Below are 17,186 nucleotides of genomic sequence, written 5' to 3'. Positions count from 1 at the left end.
GAATTTATGTTTTTGGATTTTTGTTTTTCCGATTTTGATTTTGTGGTGGCAGTGTCAAAGTGTGTTGTTTGCATAGGTTTTTTTCTTGTTGTTGTTGTTTTTTTGTCCCCGGTTTGAGAATGGCAAACAAAAATAAAAACATATACACATAAGTTTTTGTTGTTTATATATTTGTTTTGATGATTTCTTACATGAATCTAGTGTAAGAATCTTGGTGGGAAGTAGTAATGTCAACAAAAATTCGAAAAAAACGCGATAAGAAAATTTTAAACTGCAGTTTATGTTTTTTTTTGTTGTTTTCCAACAGTTTTTTAAAAGAAAAATATTTTAATATATTTTTGCAGTTGTGCGTAGTCGGTGTTCTTGTATTTTTCCAAATGTCACTTGCCACCAGATTTTTTTTAAATGCCTACAAATGTTGTTTTTAATTTTTTTATTTTTCCAGACATTAGTCTTTAGTCTGACTTTATCTCTCCTTTTTTTTTTTAAAAAGGGTCAAATTTATTATTATTATTTTTTTTTTCTTTTTATTTAATTTGTTTCTGCTTTGTTGCAATTATTATATATTTTTTCTTATTTAAAGCATATGCTGCTTTTACTCCCTAAGTTCCTTGATATTTTTAGTATTTTATAAAAATTTTTACTGCCTGTTGCAAAGGCTTATTATGCCAGACAGCTGACAAAATTCGTCTAAAAACAGCCCGTTTTTGATGGCTTTTTTATGAGCCATACAAAATTGGAGTAGACAAATTATGAGGAATTTGTAAAAATATCAAAAAAAACGTTATATATAAAAACATATTTTAATTTGTTTCTATTTTTTTTACAAAATTTCTTGGAAATTATTTTTTTTAATAGTTTTTTGTTGGTGGCCAATATTTTTACAGAAATTATATTTCAACTCTTTAAGGTTTTAAAATAAAAAAATAAAAAATAAATTATTAAAATTAAAAAAAATAACAGTTTTTGAAATATAACTAATCCCCTTATCATTAGACTAAAATCTTTTCTTTTCGGGTTATGAATACTTAATAGAAATGACAAAAATGTGTTGTTGTAATGACAACAATATGTTGTTGTATTAACAACGATACGTTGTTAAGATTGCAACCATGGTTGTCAATATTATAACATGAATGTATTTTTTAATTATAATACACATCCTTAAGTTTATTTTTGACAATGGATTTTACCAATTTTTGTGCTTTTCTACCGGTTTTTTCCTCTGTGTACTTTTTACACAATTATAAGTCTAAAAAAATACTGACTACTCTTCAGTTTACTAAGATACAGTAAGTGGAAAATGATGTAACTTTATGTAACTAGTTATGCAGATTTCAGATAGACAATGTTGAATTTTCAATTACATTAGGTAAGCAAAATAATCATTTTTAAATATAAAACATTAAAGAAAATTTCAACTGATTACACCATTGTTTACTGGAGGGACAGAAAGTGACAATTGATCCAAAACTAAGTAGGTTGGAATGTGAATTACTTACAAAAGGTTAAAATTGTCACTGCAATAAATCTTTGTTGATGAAATGATCTTTAAAAAGTCGTATACAATTGTTTTTAAACTGATTACTTCCTTGTTTACTAGGGAACATTAAGTGACAATTATTCCAATATTAAGTTAATAGATTTAAGAAATTCTAAGCTATAAAATTGATGCAAAAAAATTAGATCACTATTAGTGAGAAAAATTAACAGTTTTTAAGTAAAATTAATAAAGACTTCGAACTAATTACTCTTTAGTTTACTAAGGGATAGTAAATGGAAATTACCGTAATATTTAGATGATAAGAATGCGAACTAATGATTTTTTTATTCTTTAAAAATTAAGTTTTCATTAATAAAATAATAACTTTCTGTATTAAATCCAAATTATAAACTGACTACTTTTTAGTTTACTAAACGACAGTAAAAGGAAATTGAACTAAATTTAGGTAAATTGCAAGATAGACAATTTTTTTTTAATAGTTACATTTTGAAAAAATAGTTTTTTATGTAAAATTAAATAATAATGAAATAATAACTTTTTATGTAAGATAATAAAAAAAAAACTATAAACTAACTACTCTTTAGTTTACCAAGGGAGAGTTAAAGGTAATTACTTTAAGTTAAGATTAATTACAGCATAGACTACAAGAGTTAAAGTTGGCTTGGATTTACAAGATTTTCAATGAGAATAATTAGCACTTTTTAATGTCAAATATGGACTACACTTTAGTTTACTTGGAGACAGTGACAATTGACTCTGCGTTAGTTTAGTTGAAAGATTAAAAAAGGAAAAGTTTAGTTTTTAAATTATATGGTTATTTGTAACAGAAATATATTTTCTTAAATTTTTTTAATAGTATTCATTTTTATTTAAAAGTTTAAATGTTTTTTTTAATCTTTGTAATTTCTTAAAATACCATAAATTACCTTTGCATAAAACACATTTAATTTTAAATAAATACTTTTACAAAAATCTCTTCTTAATCCAGTTTATAGCGAGAGTAAATAACACAAAACGTTTTATCAATGGTTTAATAAATTTTACATTTAAATCCTTTTTATTGTTAAACTTGAAAAAGAAAAAAATTTTTTCAATATTTACAATAAAATACCATAAATTTAGTCACGTTTTAAACATTTAATTTAAATTAAAGAAAAAAAAAAACAAAAAAACTATTGCTTTTTATTGTAGTTCTTGCTGTTGTTATTGTTGTTTTGAAAACGTAACAAACTGTTGACACTGATTAAAAAGTAAATTTATTTAACAATTTGAGTGGAAAAAATCAAAGCATACACAAAAACACACACAAAAAATAAAAGAAGATTTTGTTGATGATGCTGACGCTATGATAGAGATTTGTTGTGGTGATGTTATCGCGGGGCCCAGCGCACAATTACTGAATGCCTGCATCTAGACACAAATGTTGAACTTTTTGACACCCACCAAACAAAAAAAAAAAAACATACATACATATATATGTACATATCCATCTATGTATGTATATAGAGAAAAAAATAAAATAAAATCGAATAAAAGACACAGGGACATTTAAACAAACAGTAGCTAAAGCAAGAGATGCAGCCAGCAAAAGCTACAAGAAAAAAAATTTTGAGAATATTTTGCTTTATTTTGACAGTTTGTTTGTTTAAAGTAAAAATTAAAGAAGGAAAGATTAAAATGGAAAATAAAAAAATATACTTTTTAAACAAAATATTTTCTGTTTTAAAAAATTCAAACTCAAAAGCCTTTAACGGTTTAATATTCATACAAAAGGGTTAATTTTGTTTCCTGTCTATTTTCAGCCATAAGGATCCCTTTCCCTTTTTTTCTTTCTCTCTCTCTCACTTTATAAACAAATTAAAATGACATATTTTATTTTGTAATTTACTCTAGCCAGACATCAGCAGACAGACTTTTAGTCTCTGATAGTTGAAAAAATGTAAAAAAAACAAAATATTGTCTGTTTGCAAAGACAAGGCCAGCTTTAAAAAAAAGTAACATAAAATTTAAATTTAATTTTTGCAATTTTAAATTTTTTCTGAAACATCTGTTAAATGTTATAGACAGATTTGTGTCTATATTAAATGAATACAATGCGGCATTTTAAGACTAAGTAGCAAATTCCCCCTGGTCCCTATTTAATTTTTTTTGTTGTCTCTTTTCTCTTTATAAAATTTGCAAATAATCATTTAACACAATTGTATTTGGTGTGTTGTCGTTTAAAGTCAAGTGTTTGAAGAAATTTAAATAAATATTGACAAGAAATTTTACGAATTTCTTTTATACCCTACAAAACTTAATACAACAAAGAACCTCAAATGACTTTTTTGTGTTAAATAGTCAATTAATGTCAATACTGCTAATTGTTATTATTTTAAATAAACTATAATATCAAGGAATTTTTAATGTGCAAATGATCCTACATAGATTACATGGTTACAGTTAGGTAGCTAGAGATAAGTAATTTTAGCATGCAAATGCTTTTTGCTACATATAATAAGATTTTTCACTGTTTTTGATAGAAAAACAAAAATCCAGTCTTTATTAAGTGAAATTGAAAAATATTTAAACTAATTACCCTTTAGATTACTAAGGGACTCAAAGTGACAATTATTGTCCAATACTAGTTTTTTATCTAATATAATCTTTAATGAGATAAAGTTGAAATCACTTTTAATTAGCAAAATTACAATCACCCATTATAAAAAATTTTCAAACTAGCTACTCCCTAGTTTACAAAGCGACAGTAAGTGGTAATTGACTTAACACTAATTGATTAGGAATGTTAACTTTTGATTTATAAAGTTTACTCTGCAAAAAAATACTTTTTCTAAGCAAAATGAGCAGTTTTTAAAAGTAAATCTGATAATATTTTTTACTAACTACCCTCTAGATTACTTAGGAACACCTCAGCGACCATTATAAATTAACAATAGATTTTTTGAAATAACAACTAAAAAAGGGTTAAACCCTAAGAGATCATGAACCCATAATAATTAAATTTTCTTAAGGAAAATAATCAGTTTTTACTTAGTTTAGTTTTAACTAATTACATTCTAGATTACCCGGGGACAGTAAGTGACAATTGACTTATAAATGGATAAGTGACAATTGAGCTATAAATGTTTAAAATATTATAACCCTAACATAATAAAATGTGTTAAGGAAAATAATCAATTTTTAATACGTAATGTTATAAAGAGTTTAAACTATGTACACTCTAGATTACCTGGGGACAGTAAGTGACAATTGACTTATAAATGGATAAGTGATAAGTGACAATTGACCTATAAGTGTATACAAGATAATAATTTCAACATAATTAAATTTGTGAAGCAAAATAACTTTTTAATACGTAATGTGATAAACAGTTTAAACTGACTACTCTCTAGATTACCAGGTGACAGTAAGTGACAATCGACTTGAAAAAAGATAAGTGATAACTGACAGTTTAGGTATAAGTGTATACAAGATTATGACCCTATCATAACTAAATTTCTTAAGGAAAAAAAACAGTTTTTAATGCGTGATGTGATTAACAGTTGAAGCTGTCTATACTCTACATTACTAGTGAACAATAAGTGACAGTTGACCTGTTCTATGCTTAAAAATTAAAGCTTTTTTATTAACACAATTTAAATAAATTGTAGATAATAAAATTATAGAAAAATAGTTGTCCCCTTATTTTGTTTTTTTTAAATAAAATTTAAGAATCTTTGCTACATATACTATTATAAATATCTTTTTAGAAATACCGATCTCGTGATTTTATTTTTATAAATATATAAAATTGCTAATGACAACTAAACCTGTCTGCCACTTGCCAATTTTGATTTAATGAATTTTTTGCAAATACAAAAACAATTTAAATAATTTGAGGAAAAAACTTAAATTTTTTTTAACAGATGTTTTTCTTTTCAACATTTATGTCACTCTTACCCATATCCAAATATTCAGTTTCATCAATTGTTCGATTAAATATTAGACATTGTTTAAGTAAACAGATTTTTGGTTTACGTAACGACATTTTGTATAAAATTCTCTATTAATTCATTAAAAAAGAAAAACCTTTTCTTTACACTTAAATGTTTTCTGTTTCTTTTTATAGTTAATTTTTCCGTTCATCTCTCTCTATAGTCGAGTTTAAATGCTAGTTTATAACTAAAATCTAGTTAAATTTAATTTTTTTACTTAGTAGTTGATTTCTTGTTTTTATTATTATTATTATTATTTTAATTAGACTTTATGTCATTTAATCTAAGTTTAGGCTTAGTTATGATTATGTTTTCTTTCTGTTTATCTGTCTGTCTCTTAGTTTATTGATGTCATGTGTGGTTTTTCACTTAATTAGTCACGATCAAATTATTGTTTAAAAATTGTTTAGAATTTCAGTTTTTTATGTATATAATTTTTTAAATGTTATTTAGTTAAACGCAAGCTTTTAAAAAATGTTTGTGTAAATTAAGATTTTAATTAATCAATTAATTAATAGAGTTTTACAACAACAACAACAAAAGAGATTATATTACTAACTGTGATTTAGCCAACGATATGTTGTTTGCCATGATTTAAAAATAATTGTTTTTGATCAAATATTAAACCTAATTGTCCATATATAGTTTACCAAGTTACAGTCGAGTAGCTAGTGAAAAATACTAAACGCATTTTAATATTTTCTACTGCAAATATAGAGAGTTGACACTGTATTTATGTGCATGTTATGGTAAAAAAAACAAATTTAATAAAGTTTAATGTAAGCAGTACGAATTGTTTACCCTTTAGATTACTAAGGAGCACAAGGTGGTCATTAATCTATATCATTTTTTTAAGGAAACTGCAAAGGCATGATGATAATTCTGTAACATATCACTTTTCATAAGTAAAATGAACGCATTATAATGTCCTTTTAAAAAAACACTTTACACTGACTACTCATTAGTTTACTAAGAGATAGTAATAGGTAATTGAGGAATGCGCACTTCCAGGCGATAAAGTTGATTGTACAAAGATTACTTTTGTTAAGCACACTCAGCAGTTTCTACAAGGAAAATGCGAAAATTATTATCACTAACTACTCTATAGATTACTAAGGAACACTAAATGGCAATTGAAACTAAAAATAAGTTAAATGAAAAGAAGACTACAAAAGGTTAAAGTTGAATGTTAAATAATTAACTTTTATTAATTAATAAAGAAAACTGTTTTTCAAGTTCAAAATAGAAACAACTTTATACTGACTACCCTGTCGATTACCGGAGGATAGTAAGTGACTATTAACCTATAAGTGGATAAGTTGGAATGTGATGGAACATAAAGTAAAAACTGTATAATTTCTTATTAGCAGTTTTAATATGGCAATACCCTTTTTTAAAATTCCAATTGGATTTTTAAAAACATTAACTAATACACAGAGAGAGAGAGAGAGAGGGTGTGTGTGTGAGAGAATAGTAAAACGAAAGAGAATTCATTGCTTAAGGCAATAGTTATTTAAACTCCGTTTAAATGTTTAGTTATTAATAAAAATAATTGACTTAAAGGATTTTTATCATAATCTTAAAGATTGTTTCGTTTAATAAGCAAAATAGACTATGTTACTATTTTTTTGTTTTACATTAATTTTTATAAAAAAAGATATTCTCATGAAAACTAAATTATTATTATTATTAGAAGTGATGATACTGATGATGATGATAACTGACCTAAAAACAACAAATTTTATTTTATTTAAATTTATGTTTGAATTTATTTAACAATCACGCTACATTTACTACACACACACAAACACCAGTTATACTGTAGTTCGTTAAAGTGTTTTTGGTTTCTAAACTAAATTTAATATTTAATAATTTAATAAAAATTACATTTTCACATGTAAGTGTGTAAACAAGTGAATGTTTAAATTTCATTGTTTCCCACTCCACTCAAATGAATTATGTTTAAGGTTGAAATTTGGTAAAATCTCTCAGTGGAAATTATTAGAAGGTTAAAATTTATTAAAAAAGAAGGAAACGACCTTATTTCTAAAGAAAAGGTTCAATTAAGCCTCCACCAACCGAAAATGGTTGCGAGGCCGTTGATCATTTTACATCGGCTTGCATCTCTGCACCTCATAGGTTACGAAGCCAAAGTTTGTTTCTCAAGTGTCCACGCTTTCGCTTACAAAGGGGACACTAAAGTGACGATTGTTTTCACGCTCGTTTACAAAGAGTACATTTGTGACGAAATAGAGCTAACTAGGTGGTTAGACATTAATGGAAATCATTGTCTCTTTGTCAAACTGATGGGAAAGTTTTTCAGAAACTTTATTACACATATTATTCGACCTAGAAAATCAATTTATATATATAATATTGCCTCTGTGACGAGTGGGATAAAACTTAAATTTTAACAATTTTTTAAATGTATAATTATATGTTTTAATTACCTAATAATTTAATACTCAAATAAGAACTAAAGCTTAAAATCTGTAGCAAAAAAAAAAAACTAAAAATTTTTTGTTAAATAAAAACTCAAGTTAAATGCAACAGGAAATAGCTTATTTATAAAGAATGTATAAAAAAATGAAATAAAAATTATTACAACTTTTAGTTGTAATAAAACTTTATAAACAACATCGTCATCATCACCATCATCAGAAACAACATGAAAATCATCATCTTCAGCAGCATCATTAAGCACATGATGTATAAATTATGAGAGATATTTCAAGAAAACTACAATGAAAGCCACAGGCGTTAATACGACAAAAAAATTTAAATAATTATATAAAAAATTTAAACAAATTTCTTCTTAGAAGAAAGATTTTTTTTTAATTTCCAGTTATAGTTTTATAATTGTGGTCTAAACGCTAACATTGTGTTTTTCTCCTTAAAGAAAGTAAATATTTAAACTTTCTGTGAGTAAATTTCATAGACTCTGCCTGGTGTTGTCTAAACAGTAGCAACAATGGAATTTCTAATTTATATAGTACTCACTCCATGGACTAGACAAAAAAACAAAAACAACAGAAATAACATCAGCCAATTATAATAAATCTAACATTAATGCTACTCATACTTTGGCTGCTAGTGTGTCTACTAGGATGATTATTATAATGATCATTAAAATTTATGAAAAAAAACTATTTTGTGTTTTTGTTTTCCATACTCCTCCACAGCAGATGTGTTAAATTATGAAAAGTATTTTGTTTGAAAACTTTATTTTCTCTCTAGGTTTTTTTGGAATAGAAATATTTATGTGTTGGTTTACATTTTAAGTTGAAATTTATGTTTTAGAACGTTAAATAAAGTGGTGATGGATTTTTCTTTCTTGGGGTGTGGGGAATTTAACACATTTATTTAGGTGTTAAATTTCTAAGAAGAATGAAAGCTTTTACTACATTTCGTAAATAACATAAATAAGTTGAAAAAATTAGGAATGTTTTAATTAAATCATTAAAATGTTTGAGGTGGTAGTAAACAAAACACTTCTTTAAAAATTTTAAATAGAAATTAAGTCTTTTCGAAATAAAATTTTAGTAAAGAGCTTTTATTTATGTAAAAGCTCCTTAATTTATTGTAATTAAATACAATTAAAACAGCTTAAAAACTTAGTCTAAAGGTCTCATTTTTTAGAAAGCTTTTATTATTCAATATGAAAAAGCTTAAGACTTTTTAGAAACAAAATTTTAGTAAAGAGCTTTTATTTTTGTAAAAGCTTTTTAATGATTTAAAATTAAACAAAATCAAAACAATTCGAAAGCGTTGCTAAAAGTTTTATTTTTAAAAGCTTTTACTAATCACTGTGAAATAGCTTATAGCTTTTTTAGAAATACTATTTTATTAAAGAGCCTTATTTTCTGTAAAAGCTTTTTAATAAACTAATAATAAAGAAGCTTTTATTATTCAATATGAAAAAGTTTAAAGCTTTTTTAGAAATACAATTTTATTAAATAGCATTTATTTTTGTAAAAGCTCCTTAATGGATTGTTATTAAAGAAAATTAAAACAATTAAAAACTGAATTTTTCCTAAAAGTCTAAATTAATATGAAAAAGCTTAAAGCTTTTTAAAGTCATAAGATCTTATCTCGAAAGAATAGAAAGCTTTAATTATTCAATAAGAAAAGGCTTGTGTTTAAAAATATTTAATATTGGTAAAAGTAAAGTTAAGAAATAAAAAAAAGCTTTAAGTGTTATTTTAATGCTAAAACAAAATCTTTTATATTGCAAAAACTTTACTTATTAAAAGCTTTTTTAAAAGTTTTATGAAAAAACTTTTATATAATATTTTTTTAATTTTTATTTTCTAAAAATAAGAACTTATCTTAAAAAATGTCAATCTTAATTTAGTGAAATTTCGAACAAAAAAGCTTCAATGAATGTTATTTGAAAGCTGCCATTTGCTTTAAATTACAATTCTATTTAAATTTAAATTAATTAAAAATTTCCCAAAATAATATTGAATTTCACATAAAATTGTATAATTCTCACGCGTTCTTATTTGTCACTCCCAAATGACAAGTTCTAAGAAAATTAAAACTATAACACCTATATTACAAGTTTAGCATATTAACGAATGTGGTAAATTAATGTTTTTCAACAAATTATATTAAAAAGTGGAAATTTTTTCTTTTAATTTGTTCTACTTCTATAATTTAAAGAAGAAAAAATATTATTTATTCTATATTTGTTTCATATACAATACAAAATGTGATTGCATTTACATGTCAGTTGCTGCATGCAACAACCGTATACCACCACTTGTTTGTAAAATTACAAATGCTGGGACTTACTTATGCATGTGTGTCTTTCAAATGTCTGACTGCTGTTGGCATTGTAAGTTGGCGGTTTAGTGGTTGATGTTTTTTTTTTACTTTTTCGGTTACATGTTCTTGAGCTCTTATACAAAAAAAAAAACTAAATAGAGAATTTACATGTCTGTCTGTTGGTTAGTCTGATACGCGTACGAGTGTAACAACTCAATTAAAACAAAAAAGAGTTTGATTTTATTTTTAAGGTTTAATAGACTTGTCTTAATTTTAATGACTTTTCAATTGTTTATTATGTAAATTGTTGTAAAGTGGTGGTGTTTTCTTTAGTATTTTATTTTTTGAAAATATCCGACTTTGTTTTCTTTGGTAATGGTAATGATTGTTTAATTTATAATTAAATTGAGTGGTTGGAGGGAAAATAAATGAAAATTTGTGTTTGATTTAGAATTCGAACAATTAAGGAAATAAAATTTTTACGATCCAGCCATATTTTTACTAGCAGCTACTGTAGTTTTTTTCAGATTAATAATTTAAGATGTAAATTTTTATATTTAAAGGCAAATGGTCGTTATATTACATATTTGCAAAAGTTAGGAGCTTTCGAATCGTAGCAATGCTTTAATATTTTGAAAATAACCTAGTCTGTAGTGTAGTTTATAGACTGGTTTATAGTCCAGACTGACTATAGACCAGAGCATAGGCTAGACTACAGACTAGACAATCAACTATACTATAGATTTGACTATAGACTAGAGTATAAACTAGACTATAGACTAGACTATAGACCATACTGCATACTAAACTTTAGACTAGTCTATAGACTAGACTATAGACTATAGACTAGACTATAGACTAGACTATAGACTAGACTATAGACTAGACTATAGACTAGACTATAGACTAGACTATAGACTAGACTATAGACTAGACTATAGACTAGACTATAGACTAGACTATAGACTAGACTATAGACTAGACTATAGACTAGACTATAGACTAGACTATAGACTAGACTATAGACTAGTCTATAGACTAGACTATAGACTAGACTATAGACTAGACTATAGACTAGACTATAGACTAGACTATAGACTAGACTATAGACTAGACTATAGACTAGACTTTAGACTAGACTATAGACTAGACTATAGACTAGACTTTAGACTAGACTTTAGACTAGACTTTAGACTAGACTATAGACTAGTCAAGCCTCTAGAATAGTCGATAACGTAGTCTATATACTAGTTTATAGTCTAGGTTTAATCCTAGTCAATCGACTTGTCGAATATATAGTATTATCTACAGTATAGTATATAGACTAGTCTATAATTGAGTGTAAAGTCTACTTTTAGTCTAATCTTTAGTCAGTCGATTGTCGAATCTAGAGGCAATAGAAATAAAGCTTCTATTTTTTTAAAATCCTCAAATGTTAATATTTACTTTTAGCCACCAACAACAAATCAAAATTTAACCAAATATTAAAACAATTTTTATCAATTCCTTTTAATACAATAACAAAAACTAAAAATTTTACAAAACAGGAAATGATAATTATTCATAAACGCCTCAGTGAGACAGTTTAAACACCAAAAGAAATTTCGAAAAAATACATAAAATAAAAATCACTCAAATTGAAAATCTAAAAAAATATCACACTTTAATATTAAACCCTTCAATGAAACACTTTTTAAAAAAGTGTTTTTTTATTTATGCCCAGTATTTAAAATCTGAAAATGACAAAATATTTTCTAACCAAAAAATACTCAATGACTGATTGAGTTATCTGTCACACACAGCCTCCACAGTAAGATTTACCATAAAAATGTTTGAATTCGTTTTATTTAAAAAAGCAACAAAATCACAACGTATTTTTTATGCTATTAACGAAAAATAGCTACTTTAGATTGATTTATAAAGTTTGTTGTAGTTTTTAGATTTAGCTATTTAATATTGGAAATTATTTAGAAAATGTTGTTTTGTTTGTCACATAAATGTCTTCATAAATTTGAAAATTCTTGATTTGGAGTGAGCGATAGATGGACGGACGGATGCACAGTTGATGAGGAGTTGCTTGTTAAGTGTGTAATAAATTTAGAGCCTACAACTGCATTTAAAATAAAATTTATGTTTATGTTTTTTAACATAAATTTTTAATGCGGAAATATATTTAGTTTTGTAATAAATTGGGACAAAAAAATTAAGAAACATGTGTTGGTTAACAAAAAAAAATTAATTTGCAACATTTTTGATTTTTTCCAAGAATCTTATTATTTTTATTTTTTGTTTAAAATCTAAAATTAATAATTTAATTTTATATATTTTTTTCTTAAAATTTTTACTACCTGCTTAAAAAAAATCCAAATAAATTAAAATATTTTTTTTAAACTCTTGAAAAACGACCACACTTGGCTCAACATCTGTTTGAGATTTTTATGTTTTTCTGTTAGGAAAAAGAAAACACTTGAAGAACTTGAAAACACACATAAATTTAAAGTGTCTTAAGTAATTGATACTTTTTTTTTAAAAAAAAGGTACTTTTATTTTAAATAAAGTACCCAATACAACTGTTTGTTACTAATAAATTTTATTTATTGTATTTGGAAATAATAAATCTTAATATGAATAGAAACAATAGTTCTAAGCTTAGTCCTCTGTATTATAATAAGTCTTTATTTAGCTTTAAAGCTTAAAAGCTAATTTAATCATATTTAAATTTTATAGCTTTAGTAAAAATTTATAGCTTAATTTATTTTTTAAGTATTTTAATATTTTCTTTAAAACCTTGTTTAAACAATAAATTTTGTTAAAGCTTTAGAGTTCAAGTGTTGTTGCTTAAAAGTCTTTATTAAATCTTTAATAAGTTTATATATTTAAGCTTTAAGTTTAATCATGTTTCAATTTTAAAAGCTTCATTTAATTACTTTAAAAATATTAAAGCTTAATTTATTTTTAAAGCTTTTTCATATTTTATTTAAATATTTTACTGCAGCTAATTTAATTTTCAATGTTTCAAAGCTTTATTTCAGTATTAGTCTGTAGTACAATTTAAAGTTTAAGCTTATTTATATATTATTTCAATATTTTGCAACGATAAAGCTTATATAAACTTTTAAGTTTGTTAAAGTTTTAGTTTTCAAGTATTTTAGCTTTAATGTCTTATGTAAGTCTTTAATAAGTTTAAAAAAGTTTTTTAAAGCTTTAAAACTTATTAAGTTATATTTAAACTCTTAACATTAAACTTTTAAAATATTTCTAAATAAAAAAGTGGTTTAAGCTTTTAAGCTCATAAATTTCTATAACTGGCTGTCTTCCTCTGATTAAGTTTCTAAGTTAATATTTTCTTGAAATATATTAAAGCTGTAAAGCTTATCAAACTATTGATTTTTTTAAGTTATAAAGTTTTAGTATTAGTAAATTATAATTTATTAAAAAAATAAGCTTTAAAGCTTTTTTACTTTATGCTCTTTGAAAGAAAAAATAATTCTAGTATTCTAGTTTATTTATGATGTATATGATAATTGGACTTAAAAGCTTATTACAGCAAATTTAAGTTTTACAATTCTGCAAAAATTAAAACAAACTTATTGAAAGTTTTTTTAGTTACTTTGACAATTTTATATTATGCGTCTCACTCCTCGTACCCTATACATTTCTTCCCCCAATGATATAAATAAAGAAATAAAGTTCATAAAGACATTTACAAAAGAAAAATATAAACAAAACATTTGTTTAACATTTACCATATACAAAAACATAAATGTCAAAAGAACACAAAAACAACAACAACAACAACAAAAACCCTTAAAACAAGAAAATGTTGAAAAATGATTGACAAAACTATGGTTGATGTATATTTTAATATTTATTTCTTTTTATTATAACACAGACAAGACCGCCCAGAAAGAAGACAATAATAAAACGCAAAAAAAAAACAAAAAATGAAAAAGCAACAATATTTTTCTTTTTTTATTTCCGTTGCTAATGGGTTGGCAACTCTTTATATGACAAGAAAAAAAAAATGATCAAAAATATTATTTATCTTTCATTAACTACTACAGCAACATATAAATAAATAAATGAAAAAAGACAATTGTTTTAAAAAAAATTAAAACCAACAACTAACTAAACTTAAACATAAAAGAGAGTGTAATTTTGTAATTTTAGTATTATGAAATTGAAAAAAAAAAATTGAAATAAACCTTCAGCATAAATTTGAATAAATTGCGTTTAACTATGTATGTATATGTATATGAACAATTTCCGGTGCGTTTCTTTATGAACCAAAGAAACACAAACACAATGGTAACTGCAAAACAGTACAGAAAGACAGACACAAACAAACTATATAAGTTCTATAACTGGCTGTCTTCCTCTGACCCTGTGTGCCTGACAAACGCTCCTTCATTTTAACATGTGTGTAGTGGTAAATACAACATAATTTTTTTATATCTGTTGGTGGAAACCAACCAAATACAAAAATAATATATAAGATTGAGTACTTGTTTCTAAAGTAATCCCTTAACACGTACATTTTTTTTCGTATCTTAATTTCAAATTCTAAATGCCAGGAAATTTTTAAATAGTTTTTTTTTTAATTTTCATTTTGGCTTTAGCACGTACCTTTAGTTTTGTAAGAAAAAATAAAAATGATAAAATATTGAACATCTGTTTGAAACTGAAAATGTTTTTTTTTTTTTTGTGGGGGAAAAGTTGTTGTTTTTTTGAAAAGTCTCCCCTTTTTTATTTTGCCTTAAGTTAGTTTTTTAGATTTAATTATAATTAAAATCTTAAGCGTAGCTCGATGTCTAGACATGATTATTTTTTATTTAAGTAATATTTTTATTTTTTTTATTATTTTCAGTTTTATTGCTAAAACAGAGGGATGGATTTTAAATTGTTTAATTTGGGGTAAGTTTTCAAGTTTTATAATTGTTTAAATAATTTAAGAATTAAAATATGACAAAATAATGACAATTCAGATTATTCTTTCTAATAGCAATTTACACAAATACATAATAAATAAAAAAACATTTTCATAAGCATAAAAGTTAAGCTGTCAGCTCTTACAAAGTTGGCAAAAATATATTTAGAAAATATCTAATAATCGTGTGTACTTAAAAATTTTGTTTTGAAAGCATTTCTGAAATAGTTGGCAAGACAGAAATGATAAGTTGTTAGACCTTCTCTAAACATTTTTTTGACAACGTTGTAAGATAGGACAACCGTGTATATATAGCTTTAGTTGTATATTCTTAAAAGCATCTAGCCATGTCCATCTGTCTGTACGAAAAAGCTATTTTGCTAAAATACTTTGCTCTTTTAAAAATATAATAAACGTTTGTGAGATCTTACAACGTTGTCAGAAAAATATCTCACAATCGTGTGAACTAACAATGTTTGTTTTGAAGCGTTGCCAAAACGTTCTGACAAAAATTATAAGTTGACACAGTTGTTAGACATTTTCTGCATTTTTCAAAACCACTGAAATTTCCCACAAATATTTTGCTCTTCTGAAAGTGTAATATACATCTGTCAGATCTTACAACGTTGTCAGAAAAATTTCTAACAATTGTGTTAACTTACAATATTTGTTTTAAGACGTCAGAAAAAGTATTCCTGATAAATATTGTCAAACAAAAATTATAAGTTGACACAGTTATTCGACTTTTTTTGAAAACTTTTCTGCCAATTTTGTAAGATCTTACAATCGGTTATAGATAGCTTTGGTTTGCTTTCAAACTTCCCAAAAATATTTTTCTTTTTTGAAAATAATTTTTTCTTTGTGACTTTTGTTAAAGAATATTTTTTTTATTAATTTTTTAAAAAATTTCGATATATTTTGTAATAATTCCAAAGAAAAATTTTTAAAGTTGCTCTTATGAAAATAATTTTTTCTTTGTAACTTTTGTTAAAGAATATTTTTTATGAAATTGTTTAAAAATATTTTTGTAACTTTGTTCCTTAATAGGTTTTCAAAATTTTTGTTATTTTTTGTATAACAAAGAAAATTTTTAAAACTTGTGTAATTTTCAAGGAAGTATACAGTTTTTAATAGCTCCATTCGAGGTTTTTTATATTGCAAAAAAAAGTTTTGTGAATTTGCTTTAAAAATAATTTTTATTATTTTGTGAGAAAAATTAAAAAATACATTTTGATTTTATTAGCTCCAGTGATGATATTTTATTTTCACAAACTTGAGGGAAAGTTTAAAAAAATACCTATTAACATTTTTGTCAATTCTTTAAGTTTCTGTTAGTTCTAACTGCTGTCTTTTGTTTTTTATTTTTTTTCCAATTTTTGTATTGAGAATATATTTTTTTATTCACATTTGATTTTGTATTGTAAAGAAAAACTTAAAGGAATTTTCAACTTGATGGGAATTACAAAAAAAAATGGTTTTAATTTTTTGTTTGTTATTCTTTCATTAAACAAATATTTTGTATTTTTTTTAAATTATATTGTAATTTATTTAAATATTTTTTTGTATAAATTTTCAAATTTACCACTCACCACAACAGAATGTATCCAATTCAATATCATCCATTTTCAAAACCATATTTAGTTTTTTGTTTTTTTTTTAACACTAAACACTAGTTGAAATGAATTTATTTTTAAATAATTTTAAATTAATGATTAATAATCGAGATTTTTAATAAAGAAACACTTTAGTTTATAAATTGTTTTTAACAATATTTTTTTTAAATATGTTTAAATAACATTTTTAAAAATTTGCAAAAAAAAAAAACGTTTAAACAGTTACATTTTTTTAAAAAAATTTCGTTAAAATTTTTATTTAATTGATCTTTAATTTTGTTTTGTAAATAAAGCGCAGGCGTAAGGTTTACTTTTTATTTATTTATTTATTTAAATTATTATTTTCTTTTTTTTTTCTATTTTAAAGACCATCAAAATTTAATAAGATAAAAAACTAC

The 17,186-nt window shown here is 24.4% G+C and overlaps 1 protein-coding gene across 6 annotated transcripts in view; it reads right to left on the bottom strand.

The window, feature by feature from the left end:
• LOC111676505 (phosphoinositide 3-kinase adapter protein 1) overlaps window positions 1–17,186 on the bottom strand; it is a 91,067-nt gene that overhangs the window by 3,838 nt on the left and 70,043 nt on the right. The window contains exon 1 of one of the 6 annotated variants that reach the window (XM_046950358.1): window positions 16,765–16,914. The exons of 3 other annotated variants lie outside the window; for them this stretch is intronic. In XM_046950358.1, the coding sequence (XP_046806314.1) occupies window positions 16,765–16,810 (46 nt within the window). In that variant the 5' untranslated portion in view covers window positions 16,811–16,914. Of the gene's footprint in view, window positions 1–2,430; window positions 2,589–5,443; window positions 5,581–16,764; window positions 16,915–17,186 lie in introns of those variants that run through there. 2 more of the 6 variants (XM_046950357.1, XM_046950359.1) reach the window with 2 other exon arrangements.

The sequence above is a fragment of the Lucilia cuprina genome, chromosome 4, assembly GCF_022045245.1.
Source record: "Lucilia cuprina isolate Lc7/37 chromosome 4, ASM2204524v1, whole genome shotgun sequence".
Classification (NCBI taxonomy): domain Eukaryota; kingdom Metazoa; phylum Arthropoda; class Insecta; order Diptera; family Calliphoridae; genus Lucilia; species Lucilia cuprina.
This window is presented reverse-complemented; position numbering and strand designations above follow the sequence as displayed.